At 36.2% G+C, this 23,125-nt stretch overlaps 1 protein-coding gene across 1 annotated transcript in view; it reads right to left on the reverse strand.

The window, feature by feature from the left end:
• Positions 1–23,125, reverse strand: part of Kcnh5 (potassium voltage-gated channel subfamily H member 5) — a 393,245-nt gene that overhangs the window by 294,312 nt on the left and 75,808 nt on the right. Inside the window, exons 5-6 of the mRNA XM_004837427.3 lie at positions 22,805–22,920; positions 16,651–17,043 (exon numbers count right to left, since the gene is read on the reverse strand). Coding sequence (XP_004837484.1) covers positions 16,651–17,043; positions 22,805–22,920 — 509 coding nt within the window. The remainder of the gene's footprint in view (positions 1–16,650; positions 17,044–22,804; positions 22,921–23,125) is intronic.

Genomic DNA, 23,125 nt, shown 5'->3' on the forward strand with positions numbered 1-23,125 from the left:
TGTTTCATAAGCATTGGGTTCTTATTTTAAATAGATTTTATACATAAATGACTACATAGTCCATATCCATTCCCTTTCGTAGAGTGCCATTTAAACACTGAAAGAAAATTGCAAACTACATTTGTTATCTGAACCTCTAACCCTGATAACAAATTCTATTGCCTCCTTCCTATTCAGAATTCACTTCTCCAGCTCATGCCACCAAGAGCTCCACAGGGAAATAATCCTAATTACTCCAAGCATTAGCTCGTTTCCTTCAGTACAGGATCTGAATTTAAATAAGTTGTACATAACACCTATTTTGGCCAATTTATATTCCTACTGAATCACAGTTATATGCAGACAAACTGACAGAGAAAGAAAGAGATAGAGACAGAAAAGGGGGGCAGATAAAGAACAGGTATTATTTTAGCAACAATCATAATGTACTCTTTTAATGTTTCACGTAGAAGACAATTTTTCTTTAATATTCATTGGGGTTAGAGTAAATATAAAGCCTGATCAAAATATGCAATTGATAAAGTTATATTTCCTAAAGCCTTGACTTTTTTCAAACATTATGATATATATATAAGCAAACCAAGGTGGGAGGATGTTTTAGATTGTTTTCCAGTAACTTGTAAAGCCTTTAGAATAAAAGCCAAACCCTTAACACATCCTTGCCTACCTCTCCAGTCTCTGTGCAACTATCTTTGGCTCGCTGCACTTTTTACATGGAGGACTTCTTTCCCTCCTTCAAAGAAAGTTACATTCTCTTTCAGCTGACGGATGTCCAAACATGCTGTTTAAACAACTGCCTAACATACCAACCTTTCCTTTTGCCTGGTGAAATCCTACCCATCTTTAGGGTCTCTTATGGCTTGTGTTTAGATGACCCCCAAAGTCTCATGCAGTCAAAGGTGGGGCTTACTGGAGGGGGCTGGATTTAGGGTGTGTGGTGCTGGGGTCAAGGATGTGATGAGATAGATTCACAGTGCCATGCTACAATTAAGGATGCCTCACCCTGGGTGTGAGTGCTATCAGCCCTAAGGGCAAGTAGCCTGGAAAAGATAAAAGGGATAGAAAGAGGGCTGCTTATCCCTTGCTGCTTTCTCAATACTTTATTGCTTTGCTGCCTTCTACCTGCCCTAAACTATTTCTCTTCTGCCATGCCATCCTGCCTTGGAGCCAGCCAACCATGAACTAAAACCTCCACAAATTGTGAGCTAAATAAATTTTTCTTTATCTTCAGATGTCAGGTATTTTGTCTCAGCAACAGAAAAGTAACAAAGACAGAACTCTACCAAATGCACAAATTTAAATGCTAATCTCATCCAGAAATACTTCACAGACATACCCAGACATAATGTTAAATCTGGGCATCCAGTATTTGTTTCATCAAGTTGAAACATGAAATTAACCATCCTGGTAAGCAAACTCATCAGCACAAACAAAGAAGAAAAGCATACAAGCAGTGCTAAATGAATCACATTAATGATGGAACATCCAAATAAAGATCTATAATCCCTGGGAAAAAAGCTAGACGGATGAACAGCTGTGTCCTGCATAAGTGGCCCTTTACCAACAATTTCAAAGATATTATATGATAATGTGTTATTATTGCTATTGCAATATTATTGCTATTGCTATTCTTGTTATTACAAGATATTGGAGGAAACAATGTCAAAGCAAGATTGTGAAATACATGAAGAAAGTGATCAAAATGTCACTCCATGTTTATATGCTTTTCCCTGCACAATGGCCCAGCCCCAAGTTTCATGGCTCATTCTTTGGCTGTGCCTTGGACCATGGACTCTAAACTCACCTTGGTCTAGCACCACACATTTGATCCTGTTGGCTAGTCTCTGTAGGAGGGTAGGAGACTAATTTTAATAAGTATTAGTTAGCAAACATAGATAACCTAGTCACATTAATCAACCTCCCCACTATCTGTTTCAGGAAAGTTGAGATCAATATCCCACCCAAATTTTAATAGTCTCTCTCTACTTTTGTAACATACTTGAATAAAGTCTTCCTTGCTGTTCCTAACAATGTCTGATGCAATTTTTCTTTTGCAGTTCCCTGAAAATAGGGGAGAATTTACATGCATGTTCACTGCTGGATCCCCATTACTTAGAATAAGGAAATAGCTTAATATATATTTTAGGAGTAAATGGAAAACTGAAATCAAGTAAGGCATTTTTTTGCATTTAATAATGACGATGAGAGAAAAATAAATTATTCTTGGGCCATACCTATATATTTCCCAATATACTATCATACCTGAGAAGTCAACTGAAGTAATCATTAATTACCCCATCAAGCAGAAATACAGTTAAGCTAATGGTCAATACTTGTTAAATAAATCTATCATACATGCTATACTGACAGACTTCTATACATGGGAACTGTGTATTTCCTAAAAACAATCACACTTTTTACTAATATAGGCAACATTTTCATTGAATATACATGCTATTCTCACACTTCTAGCAGGACTATGCTGAGTATAAAATTCAACTTATCTAAACACTGTTATTATGGTAAAGTAATTGTTGCTGAGGCTCCTGTGATCTAGACCTCTTCATTGACAGTGGCTAAGACAATTGCAACATCTGCAAAATCTCAAACAAAACTTTTTGGGTGAAGCTCAGTACAATCCCCTGTACAAATTTAATAACTGTAGACAGATGATTTTTACTCATCCACTGACCTAAACACAAGCACAGTGAAAATTAGCACCTTCCAGAACAATGCATCCAGAATTTTATTGTAAAGTCCATGTTTGCATCTGCTGACTATTAATGAAACTATTAAGGAAACAATTAATGAAACATTCTAACTCACAATGGACAGTCGTGGACTGTGCTTGTGATTGGTAGACTGAAAGCGTACAGGCAAGGAATCACTGCTTCTCAGTGGGGCACCATGAGGCACCCTCTTCTGTGGGAAGTGACCTCACAAGTCTGTGTAGCAATCCACAGAGCTATGCTTCTTGTGCCCATCTCCCCCAGGATACCACTCAAACCTTAGAAAAATAGTTGGGAGGTGCTGGAGCCATCTTGAATTAAAAATCTTAAGAACTGAAATTACCTAAATCCCCTCCAGACTGACTGAGCACTGACAACTGAAAGCATATTTTATTGTCTACATTAACATGACTCTATGCTACTTTTCTACTTCTCTTAGAATAACTTCATTTTTCTACATCTTTCTTGCTCAGATAAATGATTTGATTTTTCATTACCAGAATGTCCTAAGGATTCATTAACTCTTTAGTGGAAAACATCAGCAGACAGCCTATGCTCTAATATTTTTTTAACTCTTTGCTTCAAAACTCTCACTTTATGGCTAGAGCTATCAAAGGTAGAGCAAGTGGTTGGCATCCATGAAGGCCTAAATGCAATCCCTAGCAACAAAAAATAAATGTTCATCTTACTGTTTCTATCAACCCTGGACTATTGTATCATTTCCTTGAACCCTACCCAATTCTAATAAAGCCCACTCCCCAAACTTCTCCCTGCTTTTTTTTTTTTTGGTACTGGGGATCAAACTCAGGACCTTGCGCTTCCGAGGCAGGCACACTGCCACTGAGCTAAATTCCTGGCTCTTCTCTCTGCTTTTGAAGACCCACTTTACATCAACTTGAAACTCTTAAACAAATTCTGTCCTTGTTTTTCCACTTGGAGACACTGCCAGGCTTTACAAGGCAGTGTTTCCCTTACTTTGGTAAGCAATTAACTCAATTCACCTTTATCGTATTAACAGGTTGTACTGATTATACTTAGAGATGCAGCTTTTGATAGCAGCTTCATATCAAATGATCCCACCTAACCCAATACCTTTAAAAACAACAGTATAGGCATTTTACAGTCCCACACAGGATAGTCAGAGTTGTGTAATTCAAGGAACCCTTAACTTTTGTAATCCTCCTCAAGTTTCTTATAGCCCATTAAAAATTTCTTTAAGCCCACATGCAATTTACTGATAAAGCCTTCTCTAATTTAAGCCTGGACACACAAATGATAAGTTTCTTTCATCAGTTCCCAGGTAACAAAGAAGACAACTAATCAAAGATCAAATTCTCATGAACAGTATAAATAGCTTATTAAAAATTTACCAACAATGTCTAATAACCTTTGTTAAAATGAAGAAATCTGATACAAGGATAAGCATATTCCTATAGGTTGGCACTCGTGTGAAAGAAGATCACAGAATGAAATGAAATAATAAAAAGGCCAAATGCAGTAGTTCCATTAGAAGTTTTTCTACAAAATAGTAACAAAACTGACTTCTGAAGAATGGAATAATTACTGCACAAAAAGACAAAGAACTTCATGCTAGCATTCACAGCTAAGGTAAAATTTTTAAATAGTTAAAGCATACAGATTGTTATACATTTCAGCCTTCTTTATCTTTCTATTAGCACCATTCCCTAATGTTTAACAATAAGAGGCATTCATCACGCATGAAGATAAATACAGACAAAAGTTTCTTCTTACATAAACAACAAAATAAATAAAGGACCCTCAGTGCTATTCTCATGGCTTTGTATTTCCTATTCTCTCAGAGTTAATTCCCTCAGTTAGGCAGATTTCTTCGTCTCAATGGAAAATTCATACAAAGATACGTTCCTGTAACATCACTTTAATTTTCAAATATGAGAAGAATACCTGTCATTAAAGCTGTGTGTTAATTTTGATAACATTCTCTATCATCAGTCTCCACCAGGAGTAAAACCTAAAGGCTCAGACCACGGCCATCAGAACCCACTTTAGACCCTAGGCTGACTCTTAACCACTCTCCAATCCTTTCCCCCACCCTCACCTTCACCATGACCCCTCTTTTATTAACACCATTCATAGTTCATGAACAAGTTTTTCTCTCAAACTAGAAGATAGGTAGGCCTCCATTTGGGGACTATGTCTTGATTCTCTTTTTACTTATTTGTCCACAATGCTTTGCACTACCAATGGGAACTCCCAGTTTAGGCATCTAAATCCTAAGATCATTACTACACACATGAAAGATGGAAGATCAGGCCATCCAACTAGAATTGTTTTACATAAGAATATGTGTGGAAAGGTAAGAGGAGATGTGAGCACAGTGGCCAAAGAACACTGAATTCTCTGCTATCTGTGAGTCTGGAGTACAGCTAAGATTATGCCACAGAGATTTCCGGCTGGTCCTACCTGTCCCACTATTAACAAGATATTGGTCTATTTAGAAAACATAGTAAGGCTTAATGCCTCATTCAAATCAGAACAAATATTTATAGGATGGCAATTATGTGTTGGGCATCACAGTAGGTACTCAGATCCAGGAAGAGTGAAATATCTGCCTTGGGGAAGCATGAGGTTTGTCAGAAACCAGCATAGTGCCTAACCTTAAATTGTCTAAAGAACTTTGTTGTATTGAAATTCTTTACTACAAATGGAAGACAAAATAGGTATAGGTAAACCATTAATCCAATACTAAATAAAATATGAGCTATTTTTGACTATTATTAGAATCAGTACAGTTCTTAAAAAATTAGAGATCACACAATGTCTCCCTTCAAAGCACAGTGGAATTAAACATGAAATCAGTATCAGAATGATAACTGGAAAAATCTCCCAAACATTTGGTGATTAGATGATACACTTCTAAATAACACAAGTCAAAGGAGAAATCTGAAGAAAATTTTAAAACATTCTGAACTATATGAAAACAAAAATATAACAACAAAACATGTGGAATATAGTGAAACCAATGGTTAAAGGGAAATGTATAGTGATAAATGCACACACTAGAAAAGAAGAAACACCCAATATCAATTATCTAAAATCCACCTTAGCTAGAAATCTAAAGAAGGATAAATGAAATACTAAATTAGAACAGATCAATACAATTGAAAACAAGTAATCAATAAAGAAAAATCAACAAAACCCTAAGCTCATTCTTTAAAAAAAACAATACAGTATAGGGGCCAAGGATTTAGCTCAGTGGTTCCACTGCCTGCCTAGAAAGCATAAGGTTCTGAGTTCGAACCCCAGTACCAAAGGGAAAATATATATATATATGTATATATATATATACACACACACACATATATATATACATATACATATATATACATATATATAAGCTTATAGCCAGCTAATTAAGAAAAAGAGAAAAGATACGAATTACTAACATCAGAAATAAAAGAGGAAACATCCCTGCAGAACTATAGATCCCATGGACATTAAGAGATTAACTAAGAAATATTATGAACAATTCTATGCCAACAAATTTAATTATTTAGATGAAATGGACCACTTCCTTAAAAGACACCTCTGCTAAAATTCACAAAAAGGAATAGACAACCTAAATAGAACTATATTTATTACATAAATTGAGTCAATAACCAATAAACTCCCAAAACAGAAAGCATAAGGCCTAGATAACTTCACAGGTGAATTCTCTCAAAATTTAAGGAAGAATTTATATCAATTCTCTCCAATCTCTTTCAGAATGCAGAAGCAAAAACTACTTCCTAACTCATTTTATGAAATTAACATTGCACTAATACTAAAGACATTACAAGAAAGCTGTAGCCTAATATCTTTCATGAACATAGATACAAAAAATCCTCAATGATATATTAGCAAATTAAATCCATAAATGGATAAAAAATTATATATGACCAAGTGGAGATAGCCTAGTAATGCAAGACTGGATCAATAGATGAAAATTAATCAATGTAATCTATCACATCAACAGGCTAACAAGGGAAAACTGCATGCTCATTTCAGTAGAAGTAGAAAAAGTGTTAGACAAAATTGAATGCCTATTCATGATTTAGGGTGAAAAAACACCAAACTGGGAACAGAGAAACTTCTCCAACTTGATAAAGAATATCTACCAACACTACATATGTATTAGTGAAGCTTTTGCCCTGTGATCAGGAAGCAGGCAAGAATGTCCCACTTTCTCCACTTTTTTCCAACATCATACTGGAAACACTAGTGAATACAATAAGACTAAAAAAAGGAAATAAAAGATACACTATTTGGAAAGTAAGAAATACAACTGTCTTTGTTCAACAGTGACATGATTCATTATGTAGAAAATCTGAATGGATTAACAAAAACAAAACCCTGGAATTAATAAATAAGTATAACACAGTTGCAGGATATATGATTAACATTAAAAAGACAATTGCCTTCCTATATGCCAGTAATGAACAAGAGGTATTTGAAATTTTAAAATGCCATTTATGTTAGTATTCTCAAAATTGAAATAGTTTCATAGAATAAAGTGTGTATAAGACTTAGATGAAATTCTGATGAAAGATGTCCAAGAACAAAATAAATGAAGAGATGTTCATGGATAGTAAAACTCAGTATCATCAAAATGACAGTCTTTCAAATTTGAATGCTAAATACAACAAAATCTTCATCAAAATCCTACTGCATTATTTAGTGGATATCAACAAATCTATTTTAAAGACCACATATAGAGGTAAAAATGTCAGACTAGCCAACACAATGTTGAAGGAGAATAACAAAGTGAAAGGATCAACTCATGCTGCCTGGCTTCAACACTTACCTTAGAGCTACAACAATCAGAAGAGTATAACATTGGTGAAAGAATAGACAAATGGATTACAACAACAAAAACAGAACTCAGAAAGAGATCCATATACGTACAGTCAACTGACTTCTGACAATGGAGCAAAGTTGTACAATGGAGCAAACATTGTCTTTTCAACAAATGGCAACAGTAAAACTGGACATCCATATGTAAAGAGAATCTAGACACAGACCCTGCACCCTTCAAAAATTAACCCAAAATAGATCATGTACTTAAGCTTTTGCTTAACATTAGGATCTCAAGCTGCATTCATTTTCCTACAAATGACCTGTTAATCTAATCTTTATGACAGAGTAGTACTCCACTGTGTGTAAATACCACATTTTCTTTATTCTTTCATCATATAAAGAGCAAAAGAAGATAAATAATAGGAAGTTGGAAGACAGATTTTTCTCAAAGGGGAAGAAGACCAAGAGATGGAGGGAGAGGTGAGGGAGGGAAGGAAAGGGGATGAAAACAGAAATTAAGACGTGTTATGTATGTGCTCCAACTCCACAAAAGGAATGTAAACATCATATACTGCAACCATGTACTAATAAAACAAACTTTTAAAAAACAAGTGCTGGGGATACAACTCAGTACAAAGGCCCTGCATTCAATCCCCAGTATCAAAAAAAAAAAAAAAGACCATATTCTTGAAAACCTAAAAGTATAAAAATTCTAGACAGTAATACATCTGTCAATAAGACTAAAACGTCTGTCAATAAGACTAAAACTTATATTTGACTGAGACTTATAAAGAATGTTTTTGGTTTGTGGTTCTTGTTCAAGGTCATGGGGTCACATCTGATGGTGGCCTTCTCCGGTCAGTCCTGAGGCAGCTCAGGATGTCATATGACAAGAGCCTGGGAACACACAAGAGACCTGGACAAATGGGCTTTTATAGAATATCTACTCTTAAGATAACCCCTTACTCCATTAATTCATACAGCACATAGATGGATTAATTCATTCATGGGGATAGAGCCCAAAGCATCTCTAAAATGTCCCACCTGGTCCCACCTCTTAGTATCTCATAATGAGGATTAAATTTCAACATTAGTTTTCAAGAGAAACAAAACATATTCAAACCATAGCAAGAAAAGAAAATCTAAGTGACTCTGCTTATGATAACTTTTTAGATACAACACCAATGACACAATTCATGAAAGAAATAATTGATAAGCTGGAATTCATTAAAACTGAAAACTCTGCTTTGTGAAAGATATCAAGAGAATAAGAAGACACGTCACAGACTGGGAGAAAATATTTACAAAATACATACCTGAACTTTATCAAAAATGCACCAAGAACTCTAGAAACTCACTTCATAAATGGACAAAAGATCAGAAAAGATACCTCATCAAAGAAGATATTTCAGTGACAAATATGCAGATGAAAAGGTATTCAAAATCATTATGGAATTACAAATTAAAATGATATACCACAATAATCTATTAGAATGGCCAACATCCAAAAAACTAACACTACCAAATGTTATCCAGGATGGAGAAATATAGAAACCCTTATCCATTGCTGATAGGAATGAACAATGGTACAGCCATTTTGAAAGACAGTTTGGCAGTTTTTTACAAAACTAAGCACATTCCTACCATTATGATCTGGCAATCATGCTCCTTCATATCTACTCAAATGTGTTGAAAACCTATATCCACATATAAATCTGCATACAAATGTTTACAGCAGCTTTATTCATAATTTACACATGTGGAAGCAGCCAAGAAAAAATTAATAAACTGTGGCACACCCAGTGAAGTATCATTCAGCCCTAAAAAGACCGAGCTATCCAGGTTTTAAAAGACATGGAAGAAACGTAAATACATATTATGAAATGAAAACTGCCAATATAAAAATGATACAAACTATCTGGTTTCAAGTACATGACACTTGGAAAAGGCAAAACAATGGAGACACTTAAAAAGATCGATGGGCAAAAAAAAAAAAAGAAGATCGATGGTGGCAAAGGTTTGTCAGGGAGAGAGGGATGAATAAACAGAGAACAGATGATTTTTTAGGCCAATGAAACAAATCTGTATTAGTGAGCCCTTGCCCTCCTCACACATGGTGAAAACTCAGCATATTCAAATAGAATAAACTCTCAAGTAAATGATGGATTTTCGGTGATAATGCTATATCTATGTAGGTTCATTAGTTGTAAGCAATGTACTATTCCAGTGTGGAATTTTATTACAGTAGCAGGAGAGAGTCTGAGAACATATGGAACAAATGGGGTATTTGAAAAAAAAGCTCTGTACCTTTCCCTCAATATCACCATAAGCCTAAAACTGCTCTGAACAATACAGTCTATTTTGCTTTTTATAAAGTTAGAATTAAAAGAAAATTGCTTAGGATGGAAAGTTGACATGTCATAGTCAGCTAGAAAACAAAGTAAAGATGAAAACAACCAATTTCAAGAAGGGTTGGACAGTACCATGGCATGAATGTTTTTATCCTCTATACAATTCTTATTGAAACAATTGGGAATTGGGATCTAAGGGGAGGTGTTGAGGTCGTGAGAGCTCTACATTTATGATTTTGTACTTTCCAACCTACAGAACTATAAAAAATGAATTTCTGTTCATTATATATTACACAGTCTGCAGTATTTTATTATAGCAAGACAAAACAGACTAAGGCGGTATCTCTATTGATTTAATAAGTTTAAAATCAGAAAAACTGAAATAAAAATTATATATTTCCTACCTATACCACTCATACAGTATTTTAAAATCTCTATAGATTTCAACTAAAAGGTACTAGTGACCCAGTGTACTAAGTAATGAATCTAACATACTATTCTTGGCCAAAGGTCTGAGACAGCAAAAGACACAAAGAGAGATCCAGACTGACAAAAGTCACTAAAATCTACAAGCATAATTAGCCTGACTTCCATTTCTTGTTTTGATGACTAGAAATTTAAAAATTAATGTACAAATAGAAAGTGAAATATACATGTGGCATCTTGTCAAGCATAATCTATGAATAATAATAATAATATAAAAATTGTTCTCTACAAACTTTTCTGAAAATTAAAAATATTTACATACTTCCAAAACTTAGCAGTCACTGGCAGATTCATTTTTCCTGCTGAATCAATTTAAGAATGATCTTTTTCCCAGTTTCATTTTGCATCTAGTAACATCATCATCATCTAACTTCCCTGTGAATCATGCTTCTACCATCTTCCTATGTCACCGTACAGTGTGTTATCTGCAGCAGCCATATTTTTCACTGATGTTCTATTGTTCAGTTCCCCCAACCTCCCAAAAAATCAAGTACTCTAAACCTGCCAAAGCTAATTAAAATGCACACCACAAACTGGTACAATTCAATTATCTGGATTCAGAGTAAGAGCAATTTTTTTTCTCTCTGTTTCTGGTTTGTGGGAAACTTATATTCCTTCTTTTCAGACCAAATGCTTTCCATAATGGATTCTGTCTTTCCTGCCGCATGGTTTTCTTTTTCAAAAGCACATATCTAGCTCATGAATCCCTAGTAAATCAAATTACCTTCAAATAACACATCCACAATCTTGAAAATAAAGAAGTTATTAAGTCCGCTAGGTTATTCTGCACACATGCACCATATTAAAGGATTCAATTGTAATTTTCAGAATCATATTCTGTCTTATTCCCAAGTCACCACTGGTGCAGTTCATTGTGTTTAAATTCTGTTTTATTTTTAGGTCATTGTATAGTTTACTAAAACCATGCTAAAACACTTCACTACTTCATGTAAGTGAGTCACCAACATGCATTAAGTGCAATGAAGGAATATCAAGGAGATGGAAGATACATTCTTCACAATCCCAAGACCTGTAATGAAATTATACAAATAAAATTATTACAAATGAAATAATAAAACATGTAATTATGCAAGCAAAATTCATTTGTCTCTTTTCCCATTGACTCCTCACAACCACTTGTTATATAATTATTAATTAATAATTTGTCTCCCTTTTGCACAATATAGAAACTAAGAGCAAGAAGAGTAACTAACCATCCCAAAGCCTCATGGCAAAACGTGACCTGAACAAAGCATAAGACTGAAGATCATCCAACAACTGCTAAGGTGTTCAAAAGCACAAGAAAGCAACAAAAGAAAAGTAAATTTAACATATGAATATGTTTGCGTGTACATAAGTAAAGATGAGCTATAGTGAGGGTATTGGCTAAGAGCTAGTTGAGAATCATGTGAGAAGGTTTTCCAAAGGAGAAAGTTGAATGTTTCTACTGGGTAACAGAGAGCCAGTCTACAGGAAGTGAACCAGAAGGACCAAGTGACAAAGAAACTGGTAAACATGGATAAATCTAAGTCAGTATTGACAATTGAGTAAATCAGTAATATAACAATCAAAGGGGAATGTTAAAAACAATGTGGAACCAAAATACTAGATGATAATTTGAAAGATAGAAAGGTATTTAGGAGAAAGGTAAAGATGCTTATAAGCTTTGAGAACATAAGTCAAATACCTGATGTTGATAAGGTGAGAATAATTAACAGAAAAAAAAATCCTAACCAGTAGAAGAAATACAGCAGGTTAAAGTAAAGTTCAAGTAACACAAAAAATGGTAGAACTGAAGGGAAAAAAAAGAAAGGAAAGATATATATATATTCTTTCTCTCCCATGATAAATGTATTTATTATGTATCACAAATATATACCAATAAAAATACATAAATTAAATATTCTACCAAAAAAATAGAAAATAAGATGTTGTAAATAAATCAAGATGTAACTAATCACAATATGGATAGATTAAGCTAGCAAGATTAAAGATAGTCTCAGAATCTACTGTAAAATATGTATAGAGTACAATAATCTAGAATTATATAAAGCAAATATTATAAATATATATACAAAATATACCCTAACTATAACAAAAGCTAATTTAGCTATATTAGTATCCAGCAAGCTAGACCTTAAGCAAAAATGTATTAATTAGGGACAGGTAAAGTAATATTAAAGAGATATCCACAAAAGTGCACAAAAAGAAAGAATTGGAAAGTAGAAAAAATAAAATGAGGAATTTAAAGGACTAGTCTAGCAGATATAGGAGTTCCAGAAGGAGAGATGTTGAAAGAATATCCCTTGCATTAATGTAATGAGGGGATATTTAGACAATTAGCACAAAGTTTAGTGACTGAATTAATAAGTATATAGAAAACTAAGCAAATGATAAAAGTTGACAGTTTTCAACTCTTGAGAAAACAAGTACAAAAAAGGAAAAATAATCTAGTATGCCTCAAGATTTGACTATAAAGAGAATATATAATTATAATGATATAAACGCTCCATACTAATTGAACCAAAAAGATAATGTCCCTAGATTGTGAAAAGGAGAAAGGAAATGGTACATGTAAAGTAGTGAGAACAGGTAGAAAAAGGGGCTAAGACCTCATCTGCCACAGTGAGAAGTCAAAGACAAGGCCTAAAACTGAAATACAAAGAGGAAAGATACACCAGTGGAGATATTTGGTAGCACAAAAGCAAACATTTTAAAAATTCCCTAAGTGATATGAAAGTGGTTGTCTCTACGATCTGTCCCTTTTTAAGTTAAGACACTGCCAATTATTCTTCATAGAGGTTTCACTCCTGTATACTACCTTAAGCAACGCATGAAAGCGGGTTGTCCTGGACACCACTTTATCAGTTCAGGTCCTGTAATGAACTGATGCCAAACCAGGATCATTTATACAAGAATTTTACTGAGCTGGATGTCTGGGAATGATAGGGCAGGAGAAGGGGTGAACTTTCAGACTAGAATGTACCTGTGAAAGAAGGAAGGAAGATTTGGGTAGGATAAAAGATCACAGACTTCAGTATAGTAATGGGAAGTCCCAGAGCAAAAGTAGCAGGAGTATGCTAATTAGTCCTCCCACTATATCAGCTGTGGGCTGGAAGCACCATTGGAAAAAATATGGCTCCCATGTGCACACTGCAGCAGATCTGGAGCACAGCAGCCCTTAATCACCTGAGTTTAGTGGTGTATTGCTCTACTACAGAAAGTTAAAGGGAGCTAGCGGAGGATGTAGCATTTGTTGCTTTCTGCAGTTTAAATACTTCCACTGTGGCCAGTTTCAAGGTACCAAGGTGACATCACTGAACCCTGAGTGTGAAAGAGGTGTTGACAGCTGGCTTTCCCAAGCCAAGAGCCCGACCCAGCATACCATGATTGCCTGGGACACAGACTTTCAAGGAGGGAGATTTGAATAACAAACTGCCTCAGCCACCTCACTCACTAGCCTCAAGTTTCAACCTAGTATTTACCTTTGCAGTGTGATAACTACAAAGACTATTTCAAGATAGTGCTATTTTGTTTTCTTTAAAATGAAAAGTTGAGATCTTCTGATATATACTTAAGTCAGTATAATATTATATACTGATACAGTATTATCTACTTATAAATACATTTTATTACATAATATAGTTAATGAATGTTCTTTTCTGTGAATTGAGCCAATCTTCTGATTTATTTTTAATTGACTAATAAGATTCTATGTATTCACAATGTACACATGGTTTTGAAGTATATATACATAGGAAATGACTAAATTTGCTATTAACATAAGCATTACCTCAAATAGCATTTTAGGGGTGAGAACACATATCCCCTGATATGGTTTGGATGTTGAATGTCCCCAGAGGCCCACATGTAAAGGACTGTCCCACGGATGACACTACTGGGACACTACTCCTGTGGACATTTAAGAGGTGGGGCTTAAGAGGAGATGCTTGAGCCACAGGAATGTGCCCTCAAAGGGACTGTGGAAGTCTCCCTGTTTTCTCCCTCTCTCTCCCTCTATTCCTGGCTCCAGGTGTGGCTATTCCACCACATGCTCCCCCCACCGCCATCTGCCAGCCTCATCGGGGGCCCAAAGAAATGAGGCTGCCCAATCTTGCAGTTGAACTTCCAAAACTATGAGGGAAATAAACTTCTGTTCACTTCCTAAGTAGCCTGCCACAGGGATTTCATTATAGTAACAACTGACAAATACATCCCCACGCTCTTACATCAATCCACACTTTCAGCATTTTTCAAAAATATATTGTTAAATATAGTCACCATGCTGTAAAATAGATATCCTGAGCTAATCCCTCCCACCTAAATGAAATTTTGCAACCAACATCTTTTAACCAACATCTCCCAACCATCCTTCAATTGCCCTAGTCCCTGGTAACCACCATTCTATTCTCTATTTATGAGATTACATTTTTTAGAACCCACTGAGTGGTTATTTTTATTAAAATCTTTATGTCTATTTTCTAATGAGGGATCTCCAATTCCCAGGACATGGATGAGTATTGGTCTGTGGCCTGTTAGGCATCGGGTCACGGCAGGAAGTGAGTGGCAGGCCAACAAACAAAGCTTTATCTATATCTCCAGCTGCCCTCCATCAGATCAGCAGAAACATTAGATTCTCAGAGGAACACGAACCCTACTGTGAACTACATATACATGTGAGAGATCTAGGCTAAATGTTCCTGTGAATCATCCCAAATCCATCCCTCCCCCTGCCACTCCCCATGGAAAAACTGTCTTCCACAAAGCCCATCCTTGGCACCAAAACCTTGGGAACTGGTGTTCTAAATGACTATGGTCATAATATACTGATGTAGTAAGTGAAATACTGCTTATTGTCCCTTTACCATATGATTACTATTTTCAAAATTAATTTCTTTTAACCATCTCCAGAGGGTTGAAAAAACTAAATGTACTTTTAAAAGCTACATGTAGGTGGAATCTAAAATTAGAAAATGAATTGCTATGATTTCTCTTTTCCATAATTTTTAAGGTAACAATTATGTTAACAGTATCAAAATACAATGCCTACACATGACTTTTGGAGAAATAAATTTTAATATCATTATAGATGACTGAATGTAGAAATTTTATGGCGTCATCAAAGAAAAGTTTTGATCTAACTCCCAACACACACAGAGTAATAAGGGCATGCAACAATGTAGTAAAGAATTTTTCATCTGAATAGTTTAATAAAAACATAGCAGTATCTTTAAGAAAATTAATTTAATAACTATCATTATGAAAACTTTTTTTTTGGTACCAGGGATCAAACTCAGGACCTTGCGCTTGCAAGGCAGGCATGGTGCCACTGAGCTAAGTCCCTGGCCCTGAAAACATTGTTAATAATATATTCTATATTGACTCTGTTATATGTTATTAACTGAGATTATTGGCTGCATCCTATTAGCTTGGTATAGTTTATAAATCATTCACTTTTAAGTTAAACAATAAGAATCTGTCTCTGCCCATCAGAACTGCCTTATTACAGCAAAAATGGGAAACCAGTTCACACAGACAGAAGCAACTGGTGCTGTCTGGTTTTTCTGTTTCCTTTTCCTGGTTTGGAAATTTCTTTCGTGGAAGATTAAATTGACTTGTTTTGTTCAAAAGAAAAGAAGCTGTGAACGCAGAGATCTTTTAAGATGTTACACATTTTAAGTATTTCCAATCGCACAGATAACACTGAAGGGTCATAATCTTCCATTAAGGCCCACATAAGAACTCAATACCAAAAAAAACAGAATTCAATACCATCTCTATCCACAAATGCAGACAAAATTTGAAGCAAAAGCAGAAACCAAAACAGCAAAAATTCAACAACCACTCTTCCATAGGGTTTCATCATCTTTGTTAACTCTAGCACTACTCTCATATGTTTCAGGAGGGAAGGAGTCAAAAGATCCATGGATGCACAATTTAAAATACTGCCGTCTCTCAAAGAAAATATATCTACTTCATCATCTATTGGCTCCAAATGTGGTTGTTTTGCTTCTCCTCTACCTCCTCCAATCACAACCTTTAACCACAGCCATTTTCCCAGTAATTAGCATGTTCCACCAGAAATCATGGGGGGAAATGAGATAAAATGAAACTTAAGGTAATCAAACATAACTTGCAGCAAGAGTTTAATAGGATGAAATCTGAAAGTAGTGGCTACAAAGATTTTTGTATCTGTGCAATCTTTTCATCCTGATGTTTTCAGAACACATGATCCATAGTACTCAAACACACAAAATCAAAAAACTTACCTCATCCACATTTTCAAAGGCATTGATGATGTCATAAGGTAAACAAGACAGCAGATCGATCACAAACCAAGTTTTCAGATAATTCATCCTTATGAGTTTAGGGTCAGAAATGACCTCTCCACCAGGCCCCACAAAAGTTGTGTGGAAATTTAAAACAATATCAACCAGAAAAATAACATCCACCACACTGTCCAGCACCAACCAGGCTATATTGTTCTGCTTTGTTTTGAAAGAAACGTTGTAAGGAACCATAATGGCGGTGTAGAAGGTAAGAATTAAAATCACCCAATCCCATGTAGTTTTAAAAGCACAATAGTGTAAAATAATGTGTGGTGGTGTCTTTGGCGCTTCTTGTTTATACTGAGGAAGGATATCTGATCCCAGCTGAAGAACCTAAAAGAGAGAAAAAGTATATATAAACAACTTGCCCACCTCTGCACATTTGGTAATGAATTAAAACTGTCAAACCACAGCCTGTTTGTCCTCACTCGTGGCTTCAAAACCAGGCGTTCTACATAGCTTTGTCTCCATCTTGCCCAGGCTCACCTTGAATTTGCAGCAATCCTCCTGCCTCAGCCTCCCTAGTGCTGGGATTACAAGGGTGCACCACCACACCTGACCCATAAATTCTTAAACTACTTAGCAACAAATTATTCTACCAAGACTATGAGCTTTTTGTTGTGATGGGGTTTTAGATATAAAGAATCATACATAAGCATGGCTTCTCTTTTATCTTTCAACCATTGACTGGTCTATCGGTTCCAATTTGACTGTGGGCACCAGGGACATTTCCTTCTTACTCAGTGTTATTATTTCACCATTTATATCTGCACAGACTAGTTTGAGCACAAAGAAATCAAAGTTGGGAAATAAGAACAAACTCAGGGGAAGCGGGCATTACTACCTACATGGGCCATAGGACCCCATCCTCCTGCTAAAAAATAAATAAAAAATATATTTTATAACTATACTGGTACAAAGACAAATATATTAATATCACATATTTCTACCTAAAAGTTCTTCTTTCTTTTGCAGTTATAGAAATTGAAATGTTTCAAATGCTCCTTTAAGTGTATGGCCCTTCAAATAATTCCTTTCACAATAGCATCCAAAAAACTGAAATACCTAGGAATCATCCTAATGAAAGAAATCAAAGTCCTCTTCTCTGAAAACTATGGCACTCTGAGAAGAGAGATTGAAGGTGATATTAGAAAATGGACAGACATCCCCTGCTCCTGGGTAGGAAGGATTAATAGAGTGAAAATGGCCATACTTCCAAAACTGCTATATAGATTTAATGCAATTCCAATTGAGATCCCAGCAGCATACTTCATAGGCCTCGAGAAAATAATCCAAAAATTCATTTGGAGCAAGAAGAGACCCAGAATAGCAAAAGCAATTCTAGGTAACAGAGACATGGCAGGGGGTATCACAATCCCCAACCTGCAACTATACTACAAAGCTACTGTGATAAAAGCAGCATGGTACTGGCAAAGAAAGAAACTTGAGGACCAGTGGAACAGATTAGAAGATGCAGAAACAATGCCAGACACACTCAGCCATCTCATCTTCGACAAAGGAGCCAAACACCCTCACTGGAGGAAAGATAGCCTCTTTAATAAATGGTGCTGGAAAAATTGGGCTTCAACTTGCCAAAGATTCAAACTAGACCTATATCTCTCACCATGCACTAAACTAAAATCAAAATGGATTAAAGAACTAAATATTAAAATAGAAACTCTGAACCAGTTGGAACAGAGGTTAGGTAGAACCTTTGAAGACATCGGTGTAGGAAAAAATTTTATGAACAAAACCTCAGTTGCCTGTGAACTAGCACAAACAATCAACAAGTGGGATCTCTTCTTATTAAAAAGCTTCTGCACAGCAAGAGAAACCACCAGCAGTGTGAAGAGACAACCCACAATGTGGGAAAAAATCTTCACCTGCTCTTCCTCAGACAAAGGTCTACTATCTCGAATCTATAAAGAACTTAAAAAGATCAGACCTCCCAAATTTAAAGACCCAATCCAAAAATGGGCATCTGAAATGAACAGACATTTCTCAGACAAAGAAGGAGAAATAGCAACTAAATACATGAAAAAATGTTCAACATCACTGGTCATTCAAGAGATGCAAATGAAAACAACACTGAGATTCCACCTCACTCCAGAAAGAATGGCTGCTATCATGAAATCAACCAATAACAAATGCTGGCGGGGCTGTGGGGAAAGAGGAACCCTGCTCCACTGCTGGTGGGAGTGTAGACGGTGCAACCACTGTGGAAATCAGTATGGAGATACCTCAAAGATCTAGGACTGGAAGTCCCATTTGACCCCACTATTCCACTGTTGGGGATCTTCCCCAAAGAATTAAAAGAATCATACCACAGTGATATATGTGTGCCCATGTTCATAGCAGCACAGTTTGTGATAGCTAAAACTTGGAAACAGCCCAAATGCCCATCAAGTGGAGACTGGATAAAGAAAATGTGGTTTTTTTCATAAAATGGAGTACTACTCAGCCATAAAAAATGAGAAATTAGAGACATTTATAGCTAAGTGGATGCATATTGAGGCAATACTCTTAAGTGAAATAAATAGGACACACATGTGTAAATACCAAATAGTTTCTCTGGTGTGAGAAACTGAAAGTGTAAATAAGGACTAAATGTATAATAGGTAATGTGAAATAGGAAGAAAAGGGGCAAAGGGGAAGGAAGTGGGAGGGCTAGGGGAAAGGATAGAAGGGAATGGGATTAATATGAGAAAATGGAAAAATAGGAACAAAATCTTTGTAAATAGGGAGGACTGGAGGAGTTGAAGGGAGGGCTGGGCAAGAGTGAAAAATAAGAACCAAGAGAGACTATGTAAAGGTGCAAATTTCCAGTGATGAATGTCATTATATTGTATACCTAAAATGTAAAAAAAAAAAAAAAAAAAAGTGTTATGGCCCTAAACACTGTGCCTGCTGTGTTAATGAACAAGCTGGCCCTGCCCAGTACCCTGGAAAAAATGTAAGACCTCTCCTCTCACTCCCAAGTTCACTATGTCTTAAATCTGGCTACATTTTAGAACCATCTGGGAAGGTTTTAAAAAAGACAGTATATTTCCACCTAGCCCCCACCCCAAAGAATGACCGAATTGGTCTGGTGCTTGTTCTCTGAGAACCCTGTATTTTCAAAACTTTCCAGGTGACGACAATGTACAGATCAAGATGAGGTCATTGTCTTATATTTAGCCATCCCCAAACCAGCTCTTTAGACAATGACTAACATACATAAAATGTTCTCAAACTGTGAGATGAGAAAGAGAAAGAGCAAGAATAGGAGGAGAGAAAAAGCAGTTGTAGGAAGAGGAGATGGAGGAGGAAGAGAGAGCAAAGGGCAACAGTAACAAAGAAAGGCACACAAACGTTGGAGCTTTGCTCTTTCTTGTGTGAAGCCATCATCACCGGGCTCTACAACTGAGCTCTTTCATAAGGCAATGAATGAGTAATAATTCTTTCCTTTCATTGCTGTTTCATTTGCACTTGCATAAGCCATAAACCTTGGGAGAAAAAGGGATGAAATCACACTTTTTGATGTATTGTTGTACCAATACACACACACACACACTCTTCCTCTTTGAAGATCTGAGAACACTGACTAATGAAGTCGGGCTCACTGGCAAGGCAACGGTGTGTATATTTATCTCCCCACAGCATAAATGTGAACCCGCAGAAGACCGTCAGCACAATGCCAATGCCTGTGGAAAATTAATTAAGTTCTTATGTGTAGACTAGAATCTTTGAAACTGGGGTTGAGGTCCAAAATTAGGAGGCAGGTGAAATTGAGATCAAATTCACATCTTAGGAAAAGTGAAAAAGCCTAAAATTCCACAGCAAAATCAGATACTTTACATGAGCAAATTGTATAAATCTTTGAGTATAACTGGAAAAACAACATTCTTGTGCTAAGTTGGTATTTCTTTTAGGTATGTTTTTGAAAATCTAAGGACACACTGCCATCAAAAACCTAGGGTTTCCACATGTTCCCTTGACATGGATTAACAACAACAACAACAAACCCTGACTTATTCAGGGCACTAAGATAGAGGGTTTTCTTCTCAAGGGCACCCTTTGTCTTGTTCTTGTCCAGTAGTGTAACATGGAAAAGGAAATATCAGAATAGGTATAGTTGATCAAGATCCAGAAGAATTTATGACTATAAAATTTGACAGCCATAGAAACTACCTCTTATTCTTCAGGTGGATTTGGATTTAGATATGGACAACTTTAGGCAAACAAGAAGGTGGTGCCAAAACCAAGTAGTACTTAATAACAGACACCACTGAAAAACTTAGCTGTATCTAACCATTTTAAATAGTGTGCTGATTTCATATCACCTTTTTGAATTTTACAAATAAGTCTAGAAACAGTTATGTTAATGTCTTATTTGCATTTTTTAAACATGTCTGGACCTCAAAGTATTAATCTTTGCCCAAGCTAACAGTGTTATTTAGAGCAGAAAACTATAACAAGTCTCTCTGTTAACTATGGGCTAAGAGAAACTCCATAGCTGTCTAAATTGAAGGGACATATTTTACTTCCTAATCCTCTCTAAAACAGATGTCACCTTTACAACTACTTAGAAAAGTTATTCTGGAGAGCTTCAACTCGCTGCTTTCTGGCAGAGTAAATGGATGAACATATGCATTTCATTTTTCTTGCTCCTCTTTGGTAAGTCACAACAGAAGATTTTCTGAGTATCCGCTTTTTGTTCAGCATAGTTTTTGATAGTTTAATTGGATTGTTGGCATCTTTCATGCCAGTCCAGACAAATGTCTGAAACAAAAAACATAGACTTACCCTTTACTCATCATCTTGCCCCACGCTCAGTTCTCATCTATCAACAAACGTGTTTACTCTAATCCTGGTGTGGCTATAATTCGCCCACTTCCACTACCACTTCTGCGTTTACAGTCATTCTAGCTAAATCACTATTAGGGCTTCTTAATTGGTTTCTTACACTCATTCTCCACAGAACCAGTAGGTCAAGCAAGGGTTCTTAATCATCTTATGCCTCAGATCCCTTTTGCAATCTGGTGGTAGCTAAAGATCCCTTCTTTGAATGTCTTTAACTTAATACAGCAGAAATGTGACATATAGTGGACTCTCCAGTTACAACTGGCCTGACACACAAACAACTTGTGTTACAACTGGAATTTCACTTTTAACTTACAAAGTCTTGAATGACAACCCAAATGCCATCAACTTGTGCTTTCAGATGGTCTGAGATACAGATTTAACCTTTAAAGAGTTCCAGAAGGAACACTACAACATCCTTTCTTGTGTGGGGTTGAGAAGCCCTGGGCCAATGTCTCTCTAAGGACACTGACATCTTCCTGGATACAGGAGAGAGACTTCAAAGGCTGTGTAGAGGAGCCTGAGCCTTCAATGACCAACCTGAGTTACAACCAGCCCTGGAAAAGGAATTGAGTTATGTCAAAGTTCCACTGTACAAAAGAAATCAGCTGGGACCAATCTCTCTTTGAGAGATTTTCCTAACACATGAGACATCAACCACCACTGTCTTATGGTATACCATCCTAATCTTTCCTTCCCCACCTGAATTCAACCACACTGAAGGCACACTCAAACCCCTTGTCCTGTATCATCCTAGAACTTTGTACATGCCACCCTCCCTTCTGGACCTGCCCTCCAGATTCACTTCACCCAGGAATAACCTCACTCAGGTATCTGCCCTAGAGGCCCAAGTCTGCAACGATGCTACCACATACATCTCCACTGCATTCTGCATAGTCTTGTTAACATTCTGTGGTCACTTTCTTCTGCTGTACCTTTCACTCCTTGATGGTCGGGCCCATTGCTTATTCAGCTCTACATCCTTTTTAGAGAGCCAAGCACATAGCAAACCCTTAGTAAGTTCTTGCTGCATATAGAATTGCTCCAATGATGTCACAATCTACATTTTGTTTCAAAAGTTGGAGAGAATAAAAACAAATACTTGGGACTGCTCCACTTCTACAAGGGAAAAGTTAATTAACACCTACGTATTTTAATATTATGGCCAGAAATATTTATATTGTTATCACTTGGGACCAAAAAAATGTGCCAACACCACCATCTTGGGAAGCAAAGCTAGCCTCACACTTACCTCAGCTAATCTCGAGTGCTTGTGGGCCACCTCTGTTTTATTCATTGGCGTAAGCTGCTGCAAAACACTCCGGCTGTTTGTCAAAGCTCGTGTCAATCGGGCAAATTTTGTCCAACCTTAAAAATACAGAAAGTCTCATGTTTTCATATAGAATGAATAAGGAATCCAAGATTCTTTCTAATATGCAAAGAATCACAGAAATCACAAAACATCAAGAACAAATGAAAGGAATCAATCTAAAGCATTTGATGCCCACATGGACACTATCATATATTTAACATGGAGCTATAAAATCATGAGCAATTTTTATATGTGACCTTT

The sequence above is a fragment of the Heterocephalus glaber genome, unplaced genomic scaffold (assembly GCF_053883595.1).
Source record: "Heterocephalus glaber isolate CG9 unplaced genomic scaffold, H.glaber_assembly_v1.0 deba00001608, whole genome shotgun sequence".
Classification (NCBI taxonomy): domain Eukaryota; kingdom Metazoa; phylum Chordata; class Mammalia; order Rodentia; family Bathyergidae; genus Heterocephalus; species Heterocephalus glaber.